The sequence below is a fragment of the Vitis riparia genome, chromosome 7 (assembly GCF_004353265.1).
Source record: "Vitis riparia cultivar Riparia Gloire de Montpellier isolate 1030 chromosome 7, EGFV_Vit.rip_1.0, whole genome shotgun sequence".
Classification (NCBI taxonomy): domain Eukaryota; kingdom Viridiplantae; phylum Streptophyta; class Magnoliopsida; order Vitales; family Vitaceae; genus Vitis; species Vitis riparia.
In genome coordinates, this window is record NC_048437.1 from 112,260 (window position 1) to 136,591 (window position 24,332).

The 24,332-nt window shown below is 36.6% G+C and overlaps 1 protein-coding gene across 2 annotated transcripts in view; it reads left to right on the forward strand.

Annotated features, from left to right (window-relative positions):
- The first annotated feature begins 5,522 nt into the window (after nucleotides 1-5,522).
- Nucleotides 5,523-24,332, forward strand: part of LOC117917891 (uncharacterized protein At5g08430-like) — a 49,928-nt gene continuing 31,118 nt past the window's right edge. The window contains exons 1-3 of one of the 2 annotated variants that reach the window (XM_034834351.1): nucleotides 5,523-5,671; nucleotides 5,773-6,484; nucleotides 22,500-22,609. In XM_034834351.1, the coding sequence (XP_034690242.1) occupies nucleotides 5,827-6,484; nucleotides 22,500-22,609 (768 nt within the window). In that variant the 5' untranslated portion in view covers nucleotides 5,523-5,671; nucleotides 5,773-5,826. The remainder of the gene's footprint in view (nucleotides 5,672-5,772; nucleotides 6,485-22,499; nucleotides 22,610-24,332) is intronic. The other variant, XM_034834350.1, reaches the window with a different exon arrangement.

The following is a 24,332-nucleotide window of genomic DNA, read 5'->3' on the forward strand; positions in this document are numbered from 1 at the left end:
GACATCCTTATTTATTTGTTTCCCGCATGTTGACATAATCATACTTTTTTTAATAACGCATAATAAAAATCTTTTGAGTCGTTGCATTCCAATGTTATATATCATCTTCTCTAGTGTTGTTGTTGGCAATGTTGTTGTAAGTCTACTAAATTGTTGTTGATCTTATATGCTGAACATTAATTTCATCATTCTTTTGATGCTCATGAGTGTAGAAGAACTTGGTCAATATATGTTTAGTTCTATCACATTTACTATATCCTTCTTTAATTTATGTGATATATGCAACATTATCTTTATGTAGTATCGTCCAATTGTATTTAATGTGACATTGAATTATAAATCTCAATCACACACATTCCCGATTTGCTTCATGATTGGAAGTATTTCTAAATGATTTGAAGAATTAGTTACCTTTGTTTGTTTTACTGATTGCCATGGTATTGCAATATTACCATAAGTAAGCGCATATCCTATTTGAGACCTAACCTAGTAAGGATATGAAAGGTAGCCAACATTTGTGTATCCAAGTTTTTGTAATTATACTCCTTTTACATAAAATAAACCTATATTTATGGTTCCATGAAGATAATGTAATATATGTTTGATCTCATTTCAATATCTTCAAGTTGGTGCAAAATTGTATTTTGTTAGTAAATTCACAGAAATGTTATATTTGGTCTTGTACAATTTACAATTTACTATATACATCAATGTCTCAATTGCACCGAGATATGGTACTTCTGGATATGAAACGGGTCCTTATTCACTTTGAGTGAATAAACAATCATGGGGGAACTTAATGGATGTGATTTGTCTATATGAAAACACTTTAAGACTTTCTCTATATATGTTGATTAATGAACTAACACTCAATTTGAAAAATGGTCAATTTGTAGGTCAAGACAAACTTTGTTTTCCTAAATCTTTCATTTCAAATTCCTCTTTTAGATAGTTAGATGTTTTCAGAGCTCTTCAAGAGTTCCAACAAAATTCACATCATCCACATACACTACAATAACTATGAATCTGGTTGTTGATTTCTTAATGAATATTCATGGGCAAAGAAGATCATTTATATATCCTTCTTTTAATAAATATTCATTGAGGGTTGAACCTCAACTGGTCGAGGTTTGGTCAAAGGATGGTCGATATTCAACGGTCACCTCCCAAGCATTAAATGATAACGACTAATCAACAGGTCAAACCCCCAACGACTAGTTTGGTCGTTTCCTCTATAAAAATGCCTAAATCTTTGTTATTTCAAGAGTTTAACATTCTTAAACCTTTCTTGAATATATTTGAGTCTTAGAAGAGTATTTTTGAGTGCACCATTGTTCTAAAATTTGCATATCATTAGTGCACCTTTCAATCCTAATTTTTTATGTATCATTTGAGCCTAAAGTTTTGTACTATGATTTTGTGAAATTATTTATAAATCTTTGAGATGAAGAATCTAAGTGTGAGGTATCACTTAGGGATTCTCAAGTATAGGGTATCACTTGAAGGGTTGTTCAAGAGTGAGATATCTCTTGAGGATTGTAAAAGGTGCTTGGAGCCAAAAGTCCAAGAAGGTATGTTGGAACCATAATCCAATTCTATTGCTTGAAGGCTTGGGTTGGAAACCTTGAAATAATGGAACCTCAAGCTTGGGATTGAAGCTAGAGAAGAGTGGATATAAGCTAGGTTGCATCAAACCACTATAAAAATTTTGTGTTTGCATTCTCTTTTCCCTACTCTTTTACTTTATATATAATTGTTTTTATATTGTTTTATTATATATTTGTATATAATTGTCTTTTGCATTCGTATAATTTAAATTTACGAAAAGAAACCATGATTCTATTCATCCCCCCTTTAGGGGGTGTTTGGTACGTCGGAATAGGGAATGGAAATAATATTTTGTTTCCTTTCCTATTTCTTAGTGGAATGGAATGAATTTGATGATTCCATTTCTAACATTTGGATGAACTTAGGAATGCAAGATTGGAATGATTATTTGTTTCCATTCCAATGTTTGATAATAATAGGAATGGAAATGAAAAAGAAATAAATTTACAATAATATCCTTACATATAATTTAAAATATTTTTTTATTTTTACTTTTATTTTAAAAAAATAAAATTTGAGAGGTTTTTTGTTATTAAATAATAAGACTAAAAAATATATATATACTCAATAAATAAAAAATTAACCATAAAAAATCGTATAACTCTAATGCACAAATATTCAATTATTATTTTTATTAAAAATTTGAATAATTTGTCATGCTTAAGTAGTTATAAAATTATATTTTTCAAAAAAAAATTATTTATTATAATATTTAAATTCTCAAAGCTAGCAAATGTTTTTCCTATTTTCAAAAGAGGAAATAAAAGAATTCAAATTTATTCTAATTTTCAACAAGTATCATATCCAATAAAATCCATAACCTTAAAAAATTTTAAATATTCGTTTTTTTTTTTATCAAAATTTTAAATAATTTGTCATGCAAAAAAAACTATAGAATTATGTTTTACTAAGAAAAAAAAAAGAAAAAAAAAATATAAGAACATATAAATTGTCAAAGCTACCAAATACTTATTTCTTATTTGCAAAAAAGGAAATAAAAAAAACACAAACTTTATTATAATATTTTTTTTCCTAACCATTAAAATTTTCAATATTGTAAACACGTGAAATCGAAAAATCTTTTTCCAACCATTTCAATTTTTCTCTCCAGTTTCCATTAATACAAGATAAAGAAACATCAAAGATTCCAAACATAAATTAATAAAAAAAAATTAATCGATTTATAGAGAAGAAGAAACACATATAAAGAAGTAGAAGAAGAAAGAGAAAATAAGGTAAACCTGATCGAAGATGTAGAAGGGAGTTTTCAGAACCTAGTTGCAGCAAACAATGACGAATCCTAGATCCAACAATCAAAATGAACATCCAAAACCCTATAAATTAGAAATTGATTTTTTTTTTAAATATCGTGGAAGGTTTAATTGATTCAATTTGGAAGAATCACTTGTTGCAGAGAATTGGATGATGAGTGGGTCTCTAGCTTTGCAAAGAAGATAAGAAGTGGATGATGAATGGATCTCTACCTTTACAAAGAAGATAAACATCGGGTTTGAAGAATAAGATAAGAGGGTAAAATAGTAATTTAGGTTATTTTATATTATCAAATAGGTTTAATGAATCAGAATACCCTAATTTTTCTAACAAATTGAATAATGACAAATATAGTAGAATACAAATAATTATGAATTGAAAAAATATAAACCAAAAGGATATTTTGTTTATTTGATTTAAAAAGGAATTAAATATTTTATAGGGTATTTAAGATAGGAAAGTTTTATATAGTAGAAATTTTTTACAAGATAGTCCTATTTTTAATATAGTATAGTATAGATATGGATAGACAATTAAACACATCTAACCAATGTTTTCAAAACCGGACCGATTATTGAACTGGAAAAGTTACCGGTTCTTGATTCACTGGTCGGACCGACGATCGAACTGTGGTCGAACTGATGATGTCATAAATATATAATTTATAAATTATTAAAATTTAAAATAATTATAAAAATAAAAATAATAATTTATATATTATTTAAAAATTAAAATTTTATTTCAAAACCAGAAAATTAGTTTCAAATTTAAAATTAAAATTAAAATCATAATTTTAATTTAAAATTTAAAATTTAAAAATTCATTTTTAAATAAAAAAATTTATTTTAAATTGTAATATTTTTATTAATTTAAATTAATAATAAGTTTTAAACATGAAGTAAAAAAAATAATAAATATAAAAAAAAAATAGTGAGATGAGGTAAAAATTAATTTAAAAAAATTTTGGAATAAGGAAATGGCAAAAAGGGGAACATATTTTCACTTTTTTGGGGGGTTCTGGTGGGTCGTTGAGAGGAGTGGGGTTTTCCAGCAGTTGCACAGGGTGGGGGGAGGGGAGGGGGAAGGGGAAAAGGGTTGGATTTCTAGCGCGAGTTTTCAACGGGGGTGGGTGGGTTCCAATGGGCAAAAAAGGGAAGCAACAATGGGGGTGGGGGGTGGGGGGGGGGGAAGTTGAATCAGACGGTTCGGAGGGAACAATCTGGTTCATCCAGTTTACCGGTGGGACCACCGATTTAACCGGTCCAATTCTGATCTGACCACTTTTCGATTCAATTGATCGGACATGATCGAAACCGTGACCGATCGATCCGATCCGGTTTTAAAACCACGCATCTAACTAAAAGTCTTCATATATCAATCATTTTTTTCCTCTCTTGTTAAAAAAATAAAAAATATGAAATGATAAAAATATGGTCTTTTTCATCTTTTCAAGCTCATACATCTTAACCGTGTTCTTCAACTCTATTCCTCTTATTTTCTTTCATTTTTTTTCTTTTCCTTCTATCTTCATCTTTGTTTTTTTTTAAACAAACAAATAAATAAAATTTTGGAATAAAGATAAAGGTAAAGAAAATGAAAATAATAAAGAAAACAAGGAAATAAAAGAAAATAAAAATAAAAATTGAGTTAAAGAAAGAGTAATGGTTTTGATGGGTGGGATTGAGAGGTCCAAGAAAATGGTAACTTTATCATTCCCTATCCATAACTTACTTTAAAAAATAAAGAACAAAAAAAATGGATGTAGAAAGGGTTTTGATGGATGCATTTAACCATTGAAATAATTTATTAGAAGAATGAAAAGATCTCATATTTGTAAATCTGACATTTCCTTTTTTTTTTTTTAATCTTGAAAAGTAGTAAGTTGTTTTTGTTATATAAATGCTTAGACATATAGCGAGAAGTCGTTTTGCTATGTTCAACTATCCATAACACACTACACCAAGTGAACCATCTAATCAACATATTGATTATTTACATGTGTGTTTTAAAAAAATATATATTTTTACAAGAAAAAGATAAAGACATTCTTTTTTCAAAATGGATTTTTTTGAAGTTAAAATAAGTAGAGGATTAGATTTATAAAATGAAGATGATTTCATTCCTTTTAATTAAATAATCTTTAGTAATTCTACATCTATCCCAAACATACAAATTAAGAACGATAAATTATGTTAAAAGTGTGAGAATCATGGTTTACCTCAAATGAAAAAAAAAAAAAAAACCCTATAATTGAAATAAAGTCTTTTAGATTGAAAAGATGAAAAAATTTTCTTTATTTATGTTGCATTCGATTTCATAGTCAACATATTCAAAGAAAAAAATTTTAAATGATTTTTTATATTTAATTTATTATAAAAAATAAAAATAAAAATATAATTATAATTGATTAAAAAATTATATATTTCATAATGATTTAGCCTCAATAAATAAAATAAATTTTTAAAAATTAATAAAAATAATTTATACACTTTAAAGTATATATTATTTTACATTTTCTTTTATTTTATAATTTCCCTCATCGCTAACAAGCGCCATTGAGTGTTCACGTGGAGCCCACGTTTTTCGAATTTTATTCGAATATCCCGTGAAGTATGTCATAAAGCTATCCCAAACAGGGCCTCGTGACTGAACCGGACGTTGGCTGGGCTCGTTAGTGTTCTTTCCACAGCTTCCCTCCGTCTGCCGGGCGGAGCCACCACATTTTTCGTCCGTTAATTGACAGAAACAAAGGGTGTAATTTTCAATGTTCTCCTCAGGATAGAAAAAACAGGTAACCCTAACCCTAACCCTAATCCTAACCAAAATTCCCATAACCTCCTCGACTCCCCAAACAAGGGAAAATAAAATAAAATTCTGAATCATAGTTGAAAGTTTGAGCTTTTTGCAGGCAGAACCATCTGATTTAGATATATAGACATTGATGATATGGACAAGAAAGTGGAAAATGTGCCCTTCATATGGATGGAGGAAACCAAGGAGCAGTTTTACACTCCAATGAAGAGTAAAAGAAAGTTCAAATCCAAGAAAAAGGAGTTCGTTGGGTGGGGATCAAAGCCACTCATTGAATTTCTTCAATCAATCGGTAAAGACACAAGCCAAAACCTCTCTCACTATGATGTTACTGCCATCATCAACACATACGTCAATGAGAACAGCCTCTTTCACCCCAAAAGAAAGAAGACAGTTGTGTGTGATGAGAAGCTCCATTCTCTTTTGGGAAGAAAATCCGTGAGCCGTTTCAAAATTCACGACATGCTTGAACCGCACTTTGTGGGTAATCAAGAGGAAGCTGAATCCGGGGATGAGCTTTTCTACAGTTCGGATGAAGAGGAGGACAATGTATGTGCAACCCGGAAACAACATAGTCTTCGAAAGAAAAAGGTTGTAGAAACTCCAAAAAGCTGTTTTGCTGCTATTGTTCCCGAAAATATTAAGTTGGTTTATCTGAGGAGGAGTTTAGTTGAGAATCTTATAAAGAAACCGGAAGAATTTGAAGATAAAGTGGTCGGAAGCATTGTGAGGGTCAAATGTGATCCAAATGATTACCTTCAGAAAAATTCTCACCAGCTTGTGCGAGTTGCAGGTAATTTGCTATGCTCTAAAAGTCTGGATTTCTTCTATTAATGTTTTCATTCGGAATTTTTATGCTCTTTTGCACAAGTATATTCACTTTGTGGAGTTACCCCGCAACTTGAAGTCTTATTGAGTACTTAGAGTCTCATTGAGATTCCTTACGCCTTGATCTTCCATCGGAGTTCTAGTAAAACCAAACCAAACAAAAGTTTGATCTCCAAAATCTTCATTGGATTAGATTAACAATCATCGCATGATGAATTCTCTACCATGAAATAATATGAAATCACCTCGAATTAAATTCTCTTCAAATGTTCCCTGGTAAACAACAATATGAATTTGAAGTGAAGATGAAGTCATCTCAATCAGACAAAAGCTCAGATTGCATCTCATGGACGCTTTGATCTGTTTTTCTTAAAGACTCTCTCAAGTTAAATCTTGGGAATTCTAGTGTTCTCTTTCTCAATTCCTCACAAAGGATGTTAGGTCAACTATTTATAGGTGAGTCATTGCTGACTCTAAGCGATACAATTTTGACTGGAAGAAACATTTTTATCATTTTGGAGCTAATTTTAAAAACCTCTGGCCTTAAGTTAGCTGATAGTAAACTTCAAATCAGCATACTACATTTGACTCGTTTGAATTCACACTAAGATGCCATAGACCTAGATCAAGATATCTTGGACATCTTTAGCATTCACTTAGGTACTCTCTGAGGTCTCTAGGTTAGCAATCTGTCTTGTATGAGCTTGAAACCAGATCATTATTGTACAATACCTTCAGTCTTCACAATGTGCTTGAATTTCCATCGGAACTTTTTCAAACTTGAATCCAAAACCAATCAATGTTTTCATGGTTGATCAGTGGACTCAAGTAGTAGTAAATCTATATTAATGCTTACATTGAAACATGCCATGGAATTGCCAACAAATGCAACACGCATACCCATGTGCTTATAGATTGGTTTACTTTCATAAGCGACTTTTTGGATTTTAGAGATGATTGTTTAAGATGTGTATTTTCTGTTCATACAATTTGTTTGTATTTAGTTTTGTTGGTGGATAAACATTTAACTTAATTTAGCAAGGATGAAAGGTTATAAACTTCCCTTGAGAAGCACATGCCCACACAATTTGAGAGTGGATTTTTGTTCAAGAAGAATTTAAAGCGTTTAGGTGAGTCTCCATGAATTATCCTTAAAACTATAGCTTCAATTAGGGTAATTGAGGCTTAAGCTAGCTTGAGGGTTAGTCCCAAAGTTGTTGAGCCTTAATCGTTTAGACCCTTTTGATGGGTTTAGGGCCATTGAGAGCTTTTTGGTATATATGTTATATGGGGCTTAAACTTTAATATATGAGTTTTTATTGAGTTATATGCCTTTGTGGGTTTTTGTATATTTGTTTTGGGTCTAGGCTTGGGGTTCAACCTTTTACAAGATAAAGGCTTAGTTGCCTTCCAATTAACCCTTTAAATGGAGGGTAAAAGGGAAGATTGAGTAGAAGAAATAAAGAAATTGTTGTTTACTCTAGTAGGTAAAGCTTGTATTATTATTGATAGATAAAAAAAAAAATCTTTGCAATTGAGAGATAAAGAAGAAGAATAGGCGAATATTAATGTTGATGGGGAGGATAATGGAGTTGTTGGATACAATTATGATTCCTTGGATAATTGTCAGCACGTTGACTTGACAATTTGACACCAAGGCCTCATGGGGTGGTACCTTGCACCCATGAGTGTGTATTGAGCAAGGTAAGGTGATAACTGAGGCTTATAACGGATTATGTGGAGGCTTGAGGTGCAACACACGTTGTTAGCATGCGGAGGCATCATACAACATGCGGGCTAGCATGTGTGGGTAGCATGTGGTGTGGCTCGATAGGGACTAAAATTCAAGTGTGGGATTTTGGGTGGCTAGTATTTTTTGTTGTAAGAGGTGGCCTTGAAATGGGGTTTCTAAGTTTTTTTTGAAAAAAAAACATTATGCTTGCTCAAACACCTATGTATCTTCTCTAGACACGTTGAAAATGACTTCAAATGCTATTTAAAGAAAGAAGGAGGAAGACTGGGGGGTGCATGACTCAAAGGTGGTGATGGTGGCTTGAGGTTGTCCACATTAAGGCACGACATGAGGGGCATCGAATATGAGCAAGGCACATGGATGAGCTTTCTAGCACACACACATAGACACAATGTCATGGGGTGTGGTTCAACTCATGGGGGCAATTACAGGGGGTGCTGCTATGGCATACGAATGAACATGGTTGCCTCAAGTTAGGTTGGCATACACATGAACCAACATATCAATATGAGCCATGAGTTAAGAGAGGGCATAATGTCAAGACAAGTTACAAGCATGTGGGCTAAGAGAGGGTTTGGCATGTGCATGGGTTGCCTAAATACACAAGCAACAAACAAGACACACAAGGGACTAATTAGATACTTGAGTGGGTTAAGGCCTATTGGCTTAATAACAAGCATGGATCAACACTATGCATGACACATGGAGGACTTCTTGGCATTAGGGCTTGCCCAAGCAAGGAAGGCACCTTGCTATTGGTGCAAACCCAAATAAAGGGTTGCTGACAAGAGCTTGACACGTGATAGGTCAACATGTGGGTTGAGATAGAAAGACACCTAACATGGGCTAAGTTGACCTTCCTAACAAGCATTGAGTGGCAAGCATGTGGTTCCTAAGATGGTGACATGGGTTATTGAGCTTGGAGATAGGTGACATTGATAAAGAGTTAAGCATTGCATGTTGCCAACAACTGACAGTAATAAAGGGGCTTTGAATTAGTCAAGGGACATGTGACAAATGGTTAAAGCATGGAAATGATTGAAGACATTTGAAATTGAAATTTGAGTTTGAATTTAAAGCATTTTGAATTTGCATTCAAAATAAGTTATTTCTATAAACTTGGACATATATTGCTTGATGAAGTTTATAAATGGTGTGCCCACCAGCCATTCAAAGCATGAATTAACTAAAAGTGAATGTGAGAGTCTTGCTTAAGGGAAAGGTTGAGTGTTCTTGTAAACTTTGTATAAAAGTAATACTAGTTGGGGAAGAGTTACCATGTAACCTTGTGTTGCCTCAATCATTTTCTTCTTGCTTTTCTTGTTGCAATCTTCGGTGGGTGAACATAGATTACTTTAGAGGACTTCTAATTGCTACACGATGTGAAAATTTTGAGGGGAAAATTCGTGTTTGATAGTTGATATCAGAGCTTCATTGCACTAAAATGATGGTTGGTGGAAGTGTATCACGCGAAGGAATTTTCCCCTTTAATATTTTGTGTTGAGTGACGTTTAGAAGCCCTCTAAGCTATCCTATGTTCACTCACATGGGATTGCAACAAAGAAGTAACAAGAAAATGATCAAGGCAACAAAAGGTAACAAGGTAACTCTTTCCTAACTTTTATTACTTTTACATTAAGTTTACAAGAACACTCAACCTTCCTCTTGAGCAAGACTCCCACATTCACTTTTGGTCAGTTCATGCTTTGAATGGTTGGTGGGCACATTATTTATAGGCTTCATTAGCTAACTACTTCCTACGTTTATAGGATTAACCTATTTGAATTCAAATTCAAACTCTTTTAAATTCAAACTCAAATTTCAATTTCAAATGTTTTCTGCCATTTCCATGCATCAACCATTTGCCACACATCCATTAATTGATTCAAAGCCCCTCTTTTGTTGCCACCTATTGGCAACATGCAATGCTTGCCCCTTGATTAATGTCGCATGTTTCCAAACTTAACAGCTCATGCCATCATTTTAGGAACTACTTGCATGCACATGTGCTTGCAATGGAGTGCTTGTTGGGGAGGTTAGCTTGGCTTATGCCAAGTGTCTTCCTACCTCAGCCCACATGTTGACCCATTACGTGTTAAGCCCTTGTCAATAACTCCTTGTTTGGACTTGCTGTAATGCTAAGGTGCCTTTTTTGCTTGGCTTGGCCTCGATGCTAAGGAGTCCTCTGTGTGTATAATAGTGTTAACCATTGCATCTTGTTGAGCTTATGAGTATCAGCCCACTCAGGCGTCTATTTAGCCTTTTGCGTGCTAGCTATTACGGGTAGAAAGATAGAGATCAAAACAAATAACTCTCGCGGTCCAGAATCAAAAAAATAAGAGTTTGGGGCATTAAATAGCTTGTATCCATAGAACATCTTTGTTTGTTTGTCTAGGTAGCCCATGTGTGTGCCAAGATCTCTCTCTTGTTCCACATGCTTGCAACTTGCCTCAATGCTAAGTCCTTTCTTAGCTCATGATCCATGTTGTTATGTTGGCTCTTGTGTGTCGACCTAATTGATCATTCCAACTTGAGGCAACCATGCTCATCCATGTGCTATGTGTCTTGCGTCATTGCTCCCACGGATTTACACCACCCCATGGCATGTGCCCTTGTGTGCATGTTAGCAAGACTTGTTCATATCTTTGATTATGTTCGAGGCCCCCCTCATGTCATGAATTTGGTGTAGCTTAGCTCGAGCTACCTTCACTTTCTTTGAGTTATGCACCTTTCCCCCTTAAAAGACATTTTAAGCCATTTTTAAAGTGTTTGGAGGAAACATCATAAGTACTTGAATAAACATAATGTTTTTTCTAAAAAAAATACTAAATCCAAAAAATAAAAATTCCATTTGGAAACCCCATCTCAAGGTTTCCTCGTCTAAGGAAAAATATCAACAATCTAAAATCCTACACTTGAATTTTGTTTGAGTCAAGTCACACCATGTACTACCCACACATATTAGCCCACATACTGTGTGCTGCCCTCACATTCTAACCACGTGTGCTACACCTCTGGCCACTACCAAGCCTCTACATGATCCATCGTAAGCCTCAATTATCACCTTGCCTTGCTTAATAGGCACTCATGGGTGCAAAGTGTCACCCTATGAGGCCTTGGTACTACATTCTCTGAGCCAAGGTGCTTAAAAACATTCCCCACCTCATGGAGTCTACGTCCATGTCAACTTAGACCACAAATACTTTTGTATGGCTTTCTTAAATTGCCACAAGGTTGCTCCATACGTAGTTTGCCTCACTTTCTGATGTCCCCTCCTAGTGGACCAAGTAATATTTTTTTGATAGGAAACGACAAAGGGATATATTGATAGAAAAAATAAGTATAATAGAAGGATGAGGAATCCTCCACCAAAGAAAACTAAACTACAAGAATACAAAAACAAGAAAATACAAAGTAAAAACATACAAACTCTTTAGATTAGACCAACCCAACTTGAGTGAACCAAGTAATATGCCCTTCTATTTTTGTGATTTCCCAAAATACAATGATCAAGGATCCTATAAACCTCTTTAATGAATTGCTTGCTTTCAAATTGTAGGTGTTGCATGCCTTTGCTGCACTCTTGTGGGATCTTTGTATCCATGAAATGGTTGTGGAAAACTCACATGCAATGAAGGATGGGTTTTGAGTCATTCCAGGAGCTTAAACTTGTATGCCATGCCACTAATCTTCTTTATTATCTCAAAGGGACCATCAAACTTAGGAACAAGACCTCTTTGAACCTTCTTTCTATTGATCTTTTTCCAAATTTATGACGTGAATTTCAGCCATACCGTCTACCACCCGAAACTCCTATGGTCTCCTTCCTTTATCTGGAGTAGTTTTTCATGCGTTTGCTTGCTTTCTCCAAGCTTTCTTTAGCTTCTTCCAATAGCTCTTGTTGAGTCTTGGCAAATTTGTACATTACATGTTTGTTGCTACTTGCTGGCGGCATCCCGACTATCGTGTCTAAGGGCATGTGTGGTTGCTTCTTAAGTGTTACCTCTAAAGGGCTCAATTCCATCGAAGCACTCCTATACAAATTGTTGCCACTTGGTTTTGCATCCTAGGCTTGTGTTCCCACACAAAGTTGAAGTCAACAAAGAACTCCTACCACCTTGCTTATTTGTTTGTCAACTTCTTTTAACTCTTAAAATAGGTGTTGGCTACATTGTCAGTTACTACTACAAGTGTAGTGCCCAATAGGTAATGCTTCCAATGCTCTAAGAAATAGATCACTACAATCATCTCCTTCTCATGACTTGAATATTGTTGCTCGGTTTCATCCAACTTTCGGCTCTCAAAGGCAACATGATGCCTTGCCTGCACAAGTACACCACCTAACACATTGTGGGAAGCGTTAGTGTGGACTTCGAAGGAAACTCCAAATCTAGTAATCTCAAAACAGATCATAAAGAGACAACATCCTTTAATTGATCAAATGCCTCTCGGCAAGTCTCTCTAATGAATCAACAAAAGTGGTTTGCTAACCCAAGAAAATGTGTATCTCAATCACCTTTGTGGGTGCTAGCCAATCCTTGATTGTCGTTACCTTACCTTCACCTTACCTTCGTCCATTCGAATATACCCTCTTGATATCAAGTGACCTAAGAACTTGATTTCAATCTTGGCAAACTTGCACTTCTCCTTTTTGACATACAATTGGTGCTGCCTTAGCTGTTGCAAACCCTTGCATAGATGTGCAACATATTCCTATAGAGTTCGACTGCACACCACAATATCATCTAGATTGACCAATACAAAAGAGTCCTAGTAGTAAAAAAGAATATCATTCATTAATTTGCAAAAGGTTGTTAGGGTGTTTGTAAGCCCAAATAGCATGACTAGAAGCTTGTAACTACCATATCAAGTTACATACGTTGTCTTCCCTCTTCTTTTTCTGCAATCCTGACTTGCTAGTACCTAGATCACAAGTCTAGCCTTGTAAAGTAAGAAGCTTTTAATAACCTATCAAGTAGATCTACACCCAACGGAATAGGGTACTTGTTCTTGATGGTTACATTGTTCAAAGCCCGGTAATCCACTCACATCCTCAATGTTTCATCTTACTTCTTTTGAAAGAGCACATGTACCCTATATGGTGCTCTTGAAGGCTAGATTAAGCCTGCATCCAACAGCTTTGTCAATTGCTTCCTTAATTCCACCAACTTTGGTGGAGACATTTGATAAGGCACCTATGCAAGGTGCTTGGAACCTGATATCAACTGAATGTAGTGGTCAATGTGCCCTTCCTAAAAAGGGGAGCTTCTTAGAAAGCTCTGGCGGCATCACATCTATAAACTGTTGCGAGACCCCATCACTGCGTTAGGTACCTCCACGACCTAATCTAGTTTGATCTCCATTAAGGCCGCCATGTAGGTGCACTCTCCTTTCCTTAGTCCCCTCTTTATTTGCGTAGCAATGAGCATTGTTGGCTTTGATGATTTGCTCAGCTTTGGAACCTTGCTCAATCTAGGCATAAAACAAGGTTAGGCTTCTTCCATCACTAGCAGGACATTCAAGTATGGTAGCAATGCCACCTTGGCATTCACAAAGAACTCATTGCTAAGTATCATGTCAAAGTCATCCAAAGGCATGTTGAGTAAGTTTGTTGTGCCTTTCTAACCACTCAACTAAATTGGTGTGACTTTGGCCTTGCAATTTGTCTCATGTGTTTAGCTGTTTAGGATCTTCAGTTTGCTATCATCTTTGCTTAACTTCAAGCCCAACCTAGTGGCAACAAAGTTGCAGGTTGTCCCATCCACCATGACCACAACCTTCTTGATCACTCACCAATAGTTCAATGTGCATTAAGCCTTTGTACACCCTTGGTTTAGCTAGAATAGTGCTCAAGAGTAGAAGAGGATGGTCATTAAGTCTATGGTGAGAAAACATAAACCAGATTTGGTGTGTCTTTAGGAAACAAAAAATGAGGGAGATGTCTGATAGGTTTGTGAGAAGCTTAGGGGTTGGTAGGAATTTGGGTTGGGCGTCTCTAGATGCAAGGGGCATGGCGGGAGGGGTGTTGTTACTTTAAGATAAGAGAGTTTTGGAAGGGTTGGAGGTTGAAGTAGGATCTTTTTCTATCTCTTGTCATTTTAGAAATTGCGAGGAGGGGTTAACTTGGGTGTTCTTTAGGTTCTATGGCCTACTAAAAGGAAAGGAGGGGAGGGATCTGTGGGAGGAGCTAGCCACTATTAAGGGCTTATGGGATGAGCCTTGGTGTATAGCAGGGGACTTTAATGTGGTGTGGTTTCCAGTTGAAACAGGCAATGGTAGGCATCTATCAACTTCTATGAGAGTTTTTTTCAACTTTATTGATGAATTTGAACTAGTAGACCCGCCTCTAGGTGGTGGTGCTTACACTTGGAGTGGAGGGCAAGGAGGTTTGCTAAAGGCTCGATTGGACCATTTTTTGTTTCCAGGAGATTGGGAGGATATTGTAAAGGGAGCGTTGCAATATGTACCGCCAAGACCAATTTCTGATCACTGTCTCATCTTGTTAGATTGTGGAGGGGTGAGAACTAGTAAAAGCCCGTTTAGGTTTGAGAATATGTGGCTAAGGGTTGAGGGTTTTGCGGAGAGAGTTAAAGAGTGGTGGTAGACTTACAATTTTAGAGGAAGACCGAGTTTTGTGCTTGCTAAAAAGTTACATGCCTTGAAATGTGACTTGAAGAAATGGAATAAGAGGTTCTCAGTAATGTTTCAGCTAGGAAGGATGTTCCCTTGGAGCTGTTAAATTATTGGGACAATATAGAAAGGCTAAGACCCCTCTCTAAGGAAGATAGGAGAAATCAGAGGATAGCTAAAGATGAGTACAGTAACGTGGCCATCCTCGAAGAAACTTCCTAGAGACAGAAATCAAGGGCTTTATGGTTGAAGGAAGGAGACAATAATATCAAGTTTTTTCATTGCATGGCTAGTGCAAGGAGAAAGGGAAATTTTATAAGTAGCTTTACTGTCAAGGGTGCATATTTAGAAAATGAGGAGGAGCTTAAAGAAGGGATAGGGTCCTACTTCAAATTTGTGTTTGAAGATTCACAAATGAGAAGACCTGATGTGGACTCAGGATTATTTAGGAGTTTGGTTTCCTCGAATAATGAGAGCTTGGAGGGGCCTTTTCATAAGAGGAGGTAACTAAAGCTCTTTCAAATTTGGAGGGGTGATAAGGTGTCAAGGCTGGATGGATTTTCACTGGCATTTTGGAAGTTCTATTGGCCTATAGTGGGTGGGGAAATGATGCAGGTTTTTGAGGAATTCCATTCGCAGAATGTTGTGCTTAAAAGCCTTTACGCAACCTTTTTAGTTCTTATCCCGAAGAAAAGAGCGGCAAGTGATGTGCAGGATTTCAAGCCAATTAGTCTTATGGGGAGCCTTTATAAAATTCTTGCAAAAGTCCTAGTTAATAAATTGAAAAGTGTGATTGACAAAGTGGTGTTGAACAACCACAACGCCTTTGTGGGGGGTAGACAGATTATGGATGCAGCCTTGGTAGCTAACGTGGTGATCAACTTGAGGAAACGAAGCTTAAATGTGGGTTTAGTTTGTAAATTGGACATTGAAAAAGTTTACGATCATGTAAATTGGAAGTTTCTTCTTTTAGTTTTGGAGAAGATGGGGTTTGGGCCCAAGTGGCATCAGTGGATTTTTTTTCTACATTTCTACTGTGAGAACGGCGGTCTTAGTCAATGGTACACCTGATTTCTTCTCGCCACATAGAAGCTTGAGGTAGAGGGACCCATTGTCGCCTTATCTGTGTGTTGATTATGGAGGCTTTCAGCGGCTTAATTGCTAAGGCTGAGGAGGGAGGCTTCGTTACGAGCTTCAAAGTGGTGGGGAGAAGTGGAGAAAGGGTTCATGTCTCTCACTTGTTGTTTGCAAATGGCACTCTTTTCTTTTGCGAGGATAATGACGAACATATGAAGTTTTGGAAGTGGATTGTTACTTGCTTCGAATTGGTGTCAGGGTCTGAAAATAAACTTGCAAAAAAGTGAAATTATTCCAGTGGGGGGCACGGAGGACATGGAAAGAGCAGTTGCTATATTTGGATGTAAAGTAAGGAAACTCCCTACTTCTTATCTAGGCTTACCTCTTAGAGCCTCTCATAAGTCATGTGGAGTTTGGGACGTAATGGAAGAGAGATTCAAGAGGAAATTGGTTGCTTGGAAAAACAATACTTGTCTAAAGAAGGAAGACTTATCCTTGTTAAGTGCACTCTTTCAAACCTCCCGATCTACATTATGTCGCTTTTTGTAATTCCAAGGAAAGTGAGAATCAGATTAGAAAGAGTTCAAAGGGAGTTTTTGCGGGGAGATATGGAGGAAAGAAGGAAGATCCACTTGGTAAGTTGGTTGGCTATTTGTAAAGATAAGAAGTATGGAGGGTTGGGGTTAAGACACTTGGAGGGGCTTAATCAAGCTTTGTTAGGTAAATGGTTGTGGATATTTTCCCTTGAGAGGAAGAGCTTTTGGAGGAGAGTAATTAGTGGAAATTTTGGGAAGGTGGAAGGGGCTTGGACCACTAGAGAAGTGAGAGATTCTTTTAGGTTGAGCCTTTGGAAAGACATTAGGAATGGGTGGGAGGAGTTCATTCTTAGAACTAGTATCTGTATTGGAAATTGTAGACACACGAGTTTTTGGTGGGATAATTGGGTTGAGGATGCTAAGTTGATTTCCTTCTCTATTCAAGATTGCAACCCACAAATATGCTACAATGGCAGACCTTTAGGGGAGGCAGGGATGGAGGCGGTTGTTGGGAGGTGCATTTTAGAAGATCTTTCCAAGATTGGGAATTAGAGGAGGTGACTCGTTTTTTAGAACACATTTGTGCGCTAAAGGTTCAAGAAGGGGAAGATTCTTTAGTTTGGAAGAATGATGAGAGAGGAAAGTTTAGTGTCAAATCATATTATAAGTCGTTAAGGGCTGAAAACATTGTTTTATTCCCTGCTAAAGAGATTTGGGGTCTGTGTGCTCCTCTTAGAAGTTGTTTTTTTTTTTTTGCTTGGGAAGCAGTTTGAGGAAAAATGTTAACAGTACACGTTAATGAAGAGGGGATGGTCCATGGCCTATAGGTGCAACCTTTGCAAAGATAGTGAATAACCAACTGACCACATTTTGATTCATTGCGATATGACAGAGAAGCTTTAGATTGTGTTGTTAACTTCTTTTGGACCGGTATGGGTGTTCTCGGATTCAGTGAGAAATCTTCTTTTAGAATGGAAAGTTAAGGGGCTAAGAAAGAAGATAAGAGCAGTGTGGAGATTGGCTTCGATTTTGTCTTTTTTTGATGTATTTAGGGAGAACAAAATCAAAAGACTTTCCAGAAGGAAGAGATGTCTAACCAAAGTTTGAGGAAGCTCTTTATCCATTCACTATTAGAGTGGTCTCAATAATTTTTGGGGTTAGACAATCCTTTCTGTTTTTTTTTTTTTTTTAATTTTTAGGTGTCCTTAATAGAGTCTGGCCTTCTCTTTTCTAGGTCTTTTCTCTCTTTTCGGCAACCTAGTTGGGCTTTTGGCTGTTTATTGCTTGTATACATAGGGTGCACCCCTTATTTTTAGGCATTTATTAATTCAATCTGCCTTTGTCTTTTAAAAAAAAAAAAAAAAAGTTGAAGAGGATTTACCAGGCCCAGAGCTTTAAGGTTCACTATCTTCTTCTCCAACCATGAGGACATTCAACTTCTCCTTCTTGGGATAATCCTTAGCCTAATGTGGACCATTACATGGGAAGCATTCGGACATCTTCGTTGTCTGTCTTAGTGGTCTTCTCCCCACTTTAAGGTAAGGCTTGTTGGCCTTCTTCCCTTTTTTTCCTCTATTTTACTTGAAGGATTTGGATTCCCCTTTAGGTTTCTACTATTGCCCCTTTATCTTTTGACTTGTAGAGGAAGAGGTGCCTGACTTGTAGTCTACTAAGCAACCTACGACAACCATGGCTGCATGTAGGTCTTGTATGCCTTGTTGTCTTAACTCGGTTTGAGCCCTCCCCTGTAAGCCTTGCATGAAGATGAAATGTTATCTTCCCTAGACATGTTCTTGATGTTTAGCATTAAAGAATTGAATTTCTTCACATAATCCCTCACTGTACCCTTCTACTTTAGCTTCTTGAGGGGTTCTTTAGCCATCCATGATGTGTTGGTAGGGAGGAACTGATCCTTTAACTCCTTCTTAGGAGTCTTCCATGTAGAGATATAAGCACCACATGCCCAATCATCCACCTAAGTTGTCCATCAAAGCTTGACATCACCAACCAAATCCATTGTTGGGATGGAGACTTATTCCTTGTTTGCAATATCAGTAGCCTTAAATTATGACTCCATATCCTAAAGGAAGTTTTCCAACTCCTTTGCATTTTGCACAACATTGAAGCTTTTAGGCTTAAGGACACGAACCTTTGTAGGAGCATTTGATCCAACAGACATGCCTTGCATTATAGCCCTTTTTAGCAACCCTTAAAGGACTGCATTTTGCCATTGAGCCCATCTATGGTAGTCATTAACTTTGCCTTGCATTCTACAATTTTCTCCGTTGTGAACTTGTCATGTCCCTCTAGCAAGTTTCATTAGACAACAAGTTCATTAGAGAATTCCTCCATTTTGGGTGGAAGAGAAGAGTTAACATCGCCCAAGGCATCTCCTAAGTATGCCTCTATTTGAGCCACATGCTCTCGTAGTGCTTCCATAACATTTCCACTAGCGATTGCTTCACTGCAATGAAGCTTTGATACCAATTGTCATATAGGTACAAATTTTCCCCTTGAATTTTTTACATTATGCAATGCTTAGAGGTCTTCTAAGCTAGCCTATGTTCACCTACATGAGATTGCAACAAGTACCAAGAAAACGATCAAGGCAACACAAGGTTATAGTGTAACTCTTCCCCAACTTGTATTACTTCTACACAAAATTTATAAGAACATTTAACTTTTCTGTGAAACAAGACTCCCACATTCAATCTTAGTGAGTTCATGCTTTGAGTAGTTAGAGGGCACATTATTTAGTGGCTTCATCAACCAACTACTTCCCACAATTATAGGAATATAAGTTATTTGAATTCTAATTCAAACTCCTTTAAATTGAAACTTAAATTTTATTTGAAATGTCTTCAGCCATTTCAATGCTTTAACCATTTCAAATGTCTTCACCTATCGGCAACATGCAACATTTGCCACCATCGTAGGAACTATTTGCTTGCCACTTGGTGCTTGTTAGGGAGGTTGGTTTGGCTTGTGTCAGGCGTCTTCTTACCTTAACCCATGTGATGGTCCATCATGTGCCAAGCCCTTGTCAGCGACCCCTTGTTTGGACTTGCCCAATGCCAAGGTGCCTTCCTTGCTTGGGTTGACCCCCAACGCCAAGGAGTCCTCCATGTGTCATTCATAGCGTCTACTCAGTGTAAACTACCACCCTATGAGGCCTTGGTGTTGCATTGTCCGAGTCAAAGTGCGGACATAGTGCTATGTAAGCACTACGGGATCACGCGACTCAGATAGATGCATACTTTGGAGATGCCTTGGGTGATGTTGACTCTTCTCTTCCACCCATAATGGATGATTCTCAAATGAACTTGTTGTCCAAACAAAACTTGCTAGAGGGACATGACAAGTTCACATAAAGCTCTTCAAGTTCATGTTTAACTTACAAGGGTGAGCTCAAGTCGAGTTGAGATGTCAAGATGTGTGAGACCTACTTCCAATCATGGTTGTTGTAGATTGCTTAGTAAACTACAAGTGGGTCAACTCTTCCTTTATGAGTCAAAAGTGAAAGGGGCAACAACAACATAAACCGAAAGGGGAATCTAAATCTTCAAAGAAAAATGGAGGAAAAAAAGGGACCAAAATTGACAAGTCTCAAAGTAGGGGAGAAGACCACTAAGTCACATACAACGAAGATCTTTGTTCCACATTGGGTCAAGGATTGATTTGAGAAGAAGCTAAATGCCCTTATGTCCAAAGAGGATGATAGTGAACCTAAAGCCTTGAGTCAATGGAGGAAAGAAATGGTAGAAAATTGACAAGTCTCAACCTAAAGTGGGGCAGAAAACCATTAAGACGCAAATGATGAGGATCGTTGGATGCTTCATTTGCAATAGTTCACATTGGGTCAAGGATTGTCTCAAGAAGAAGCTGAATGCCCTTATGGTCGGAGATGATGACAGTGAACCTAAAGCCTTGAGTCAGGTGAATGTCTTTGACTCTTAAACACCATTCGGGCTAAACTAAGGGAACATAAAGGGTTGATGCACAATGAATTGTATAGAAGGTTGTGGTCATGGTGGATAGTGGGACAAACCACAACTTTGTTGCCATTATAGAGGCAACCGGGTTAGCCTGAAGTTGAGCAAGAATGACAACAAGCTAAAGGTTGTACAATATCTAAGAGCAGGAGACAAATGGCATTGCCAAAGACATGTTAATTCAGTTAGGTGTCTAGAAAGGCACAACAAACTTACTGAGTGTGCTTAGATGACTTGGATTGGATACTTGGCAATTAGTTCTTTGTGAAGGCTAAGGTGACATCGCTGTGACACCTAAATGGGTTGTGAGTGATGGATAAAGCCCAATCTTGCTTTATGCCTGGATTGAGCAAGGTTCCAAAGACGAGCAAATCATTGAAGGCAAGAATGCTCTCTACCATGCAGGTAGAGAGGGAATTGAGGAGAGGGCAGTGTGCCTTTGTGGTTGCCTTAAGGGAAATCAAAGCTGGTGATGGTGGCTCGAGTTAGGCAGAACACGGCATGATGGGCCTTAAACACGAGCAAACCACACGGATGAACCTTGTAGCATGCACACATAGGCGTAATGCCATGGGGTGTGGTGCAACCTGTAGACACAATGACACAGGGTGCTACTATGACATATGGAGGAACATGCTTGCCTTTGGTTAAAATTATCAATTGGGTTGGTTTGTACATGGACCAAAATAGCAACACGAGCCAAGAGCTAAGAGAAGGCTTAACACCAAGGAAAGTTGCAAAACATATGGACCAAGAGAGGGCTTGACATGCATATGGGCTGCCTAGACACAATCAATGGGCTGACACTATACATGACACATGGAAAACTCCGTAGCATTAGGGCCAACCCAACCCAAGCAAGGGGCTACTGACAAAGGTTTTGATACATGATGAGCAAACATGTGGGTTAAGCTAGAGAGACATTTGACATGAGCTAAGCCAAACTCCCTAACAAGGACTAGGTGGCGAGCAAATGTGCAAGCAACTAGTTCCTAAGATGGTGACATAGTTTGTTGAGCTTGTAGACGGGTGGCACTGATTAAGGAGCAAGCGTTGCATGTTGCTAATTGGTGGTAGCAACAGAGGACTTTGAAACAATCTAGGGACATGTGACAAATGGTTGAGGCATAGAGATGGTTGAAAGCATTTGAAATTGAAATTTGAGGCTGAGTTTGAAAGGTTTTGAATTTGAATTCAAATAGGTTGTTCCTATAAATATGAGAAGTTGTTGGTTGATGAAGCCTATAAATAGTGTGCCCACTAGCTATTTGAAGCATGAATTCATCAACAGTGAATGTGGGAGTCTTGGTCAAGAGAAAGGCTAAGTGTCCTTGTAAACTTTGTGTAGAAGTAACACAAGTTGGGGTAGGGTTACCTTAAAACCTTGTGTTGCCTTGATCACTTTTTTCTTGCTTTCTTTGTTGCAATCTCATGTGGGTAAACACAGGTTGTCTTAGAGGAGGCTTCTAAGTGTCACACAATGTGAAAAAATTAAGGGGAAGGTTCATGTGTGTTATAATAATCCTATCATGCTAAGTATTATTTGATGAAGCCATGAGACAAATTTAAATTTTGGAAGAGAAAAAGTGGAACTAAAATTTGAAATTATTGACAATGATAGATAATTAATTTTGTTATTCAATTTTCATGTGATTTTATTAATATTCTTCTAATTTTTTTATATTATTTATTTATTTAAGTTGAGACTTATGCTTTGTTTTGACTTGAGGCTTAGGCCTTGCCTTATATGAGCAAACCACCTAAAGATTTCCTTTAGCCTGTGAAAACATTGGAAGGATGAGAAATCCTTTAAAAAGGGGAAGGAAGTTTATGGTTCTTCTCTTTCCAAATGTGTTTTCAGCTGTCTTGGCTTAATGTATGTTTCTTTTGGGTTAGGTTATTGGAAGATATAACAATTTCAAGTTATCTGGCCCATATGTTCTCCCTGCATTGGATGGTTAACAAATGGTATCATTGTTGTTTATCTGATAGGCATAAGGAAGGTCTCTGGAACTGATGGCAATACAGAGAGTCTCCTTCAAGTCTCCAATTCAGTTAAAGACATTCACATTTGCATGCTGTCAGATGATAAATTCTCTGAGGTAATCAGCACTGTAGCAGTCTGATGATACATATAAAACCCGAGTGATCTGATTTGATGTTTGGAGGTTTCAAATTTCCTGTCCTTTTTTTTTTTTTTCTTTCTGATAGGTGAATGAAATAAATATATAAAAATAACCTAATGAAAAGGGTGCAACCCAGTATTCAATATTATAGAAGGGCGCACATAAAAGCAGAGAAAAAAAAAAGCTTTAACTTAGTATATCTAAACAATTTACAAAACAAAGAAAGGATGGATTAACATCTTTGGGCTTTTAACGCTAAGCAAGGACTTACATTAGTTCTTTTGCTTTATTAATTCAAGCCTAGACTAATGCTTTTCAACTCTTTAACTTTGAATTGGAAAGCATGATTCAAACAGAAATCTGGGCTGAGAGTTTCAGTCGCAGAACTCCCTCAAGAATTAATTATTTGGACGTAAACTTGGAAGATATATTAATTTTGTTATACTAGTTTGTGTTAGGAAGGAGGACAATGGTGACTATGCTCATTGATCTTAAAGTTTGTTTGGCAGGATCTCTCAAACCATCAGCATTCAGTTTAGTCACTCATTATATATGTGATGTGTAAAGGGGACGTTTAAGGTGTACCTTATTCCTTTAATTTGATAACATGGCACTCTCTAATAAAGTGAACTGCCTTCCTCAATTTGGTAATTGTATATCACACATGCCTTCCTTGTTTGGATTGATTCCTTCCTTCCCAATATTGCAAAAATTTTATTTGAAAATATTGTAACTTTCCTTATAATAGATGCCATAAAGATTTTAAAATTGAAAATACTTCTTTCTATTGGTTTTTGGTTAGGTGGTACACCATTGTCCATGGGAAACTATTGCTCAATTTTCCCTGATTTTTTTTACTTATATTGTAATTTGGAGGTGATGAAACCAAATTCTATTCTTAATGAGACATGTGGTGGAGTAATCAGCCTCTTTGGATTCCATTCCTGTATCTATGTTTGATTTCAAGGTCTAAAGATTGCTCCATTTCTTTCTAGACTCTTCCTTCTTTTCAGTCAATTGAAATTTTAACTTTCATCAAATTTGACAAATCCAGATATTGTTGCTTCCTTTTTTTTTTTTTTTTTGGATAAGTAAACACACAAAAAAAAGATATATATATATATATATGAAGAGAGAAAAGGGTGCCTGAAGGCTGACCCAAAGCATACGAGGGTATATAAGAGGTGCCAAAAGGCAAGAACAAAAAGAAGAGGGTATACAAAAAATTCACCAACTGTCATCTAGAACCCAACCAATCAAAAAAGTTAATTAAAGGTAAAAGTCCTTCATCTATAACCGACTTAGTCCAAGACCAAAAATTACATACAAAAGAATTTTTTATCCTATGAATTGAAAGCTCCTCAGTTTTTTTTTATAGGAAATGACAAAGAGATATATTGATAAAAAGGAAGTACAAGAGAAGGATGAGGAATCCTCCCACCAAAAAGCTCCTCATTTTCCAAAGCAATTCTATTTCTTTCCTACCATACCGCCCAAAAAAAAAACATAAGGGGGCTGTCATCCACACTTTACTACGCTTCTTGCTCATGAAGGTACCATGCCAACCAAGAAGGGTATTTCTAACCGAATATGGAAGGACCCACATCACTCTAAAAAGAGCAAACACTACCATAAAACTCTTGCCTTGGTGCAATGAATTAGAATATAATCAATAGACTCTTTTTCTGCACAACAAAGG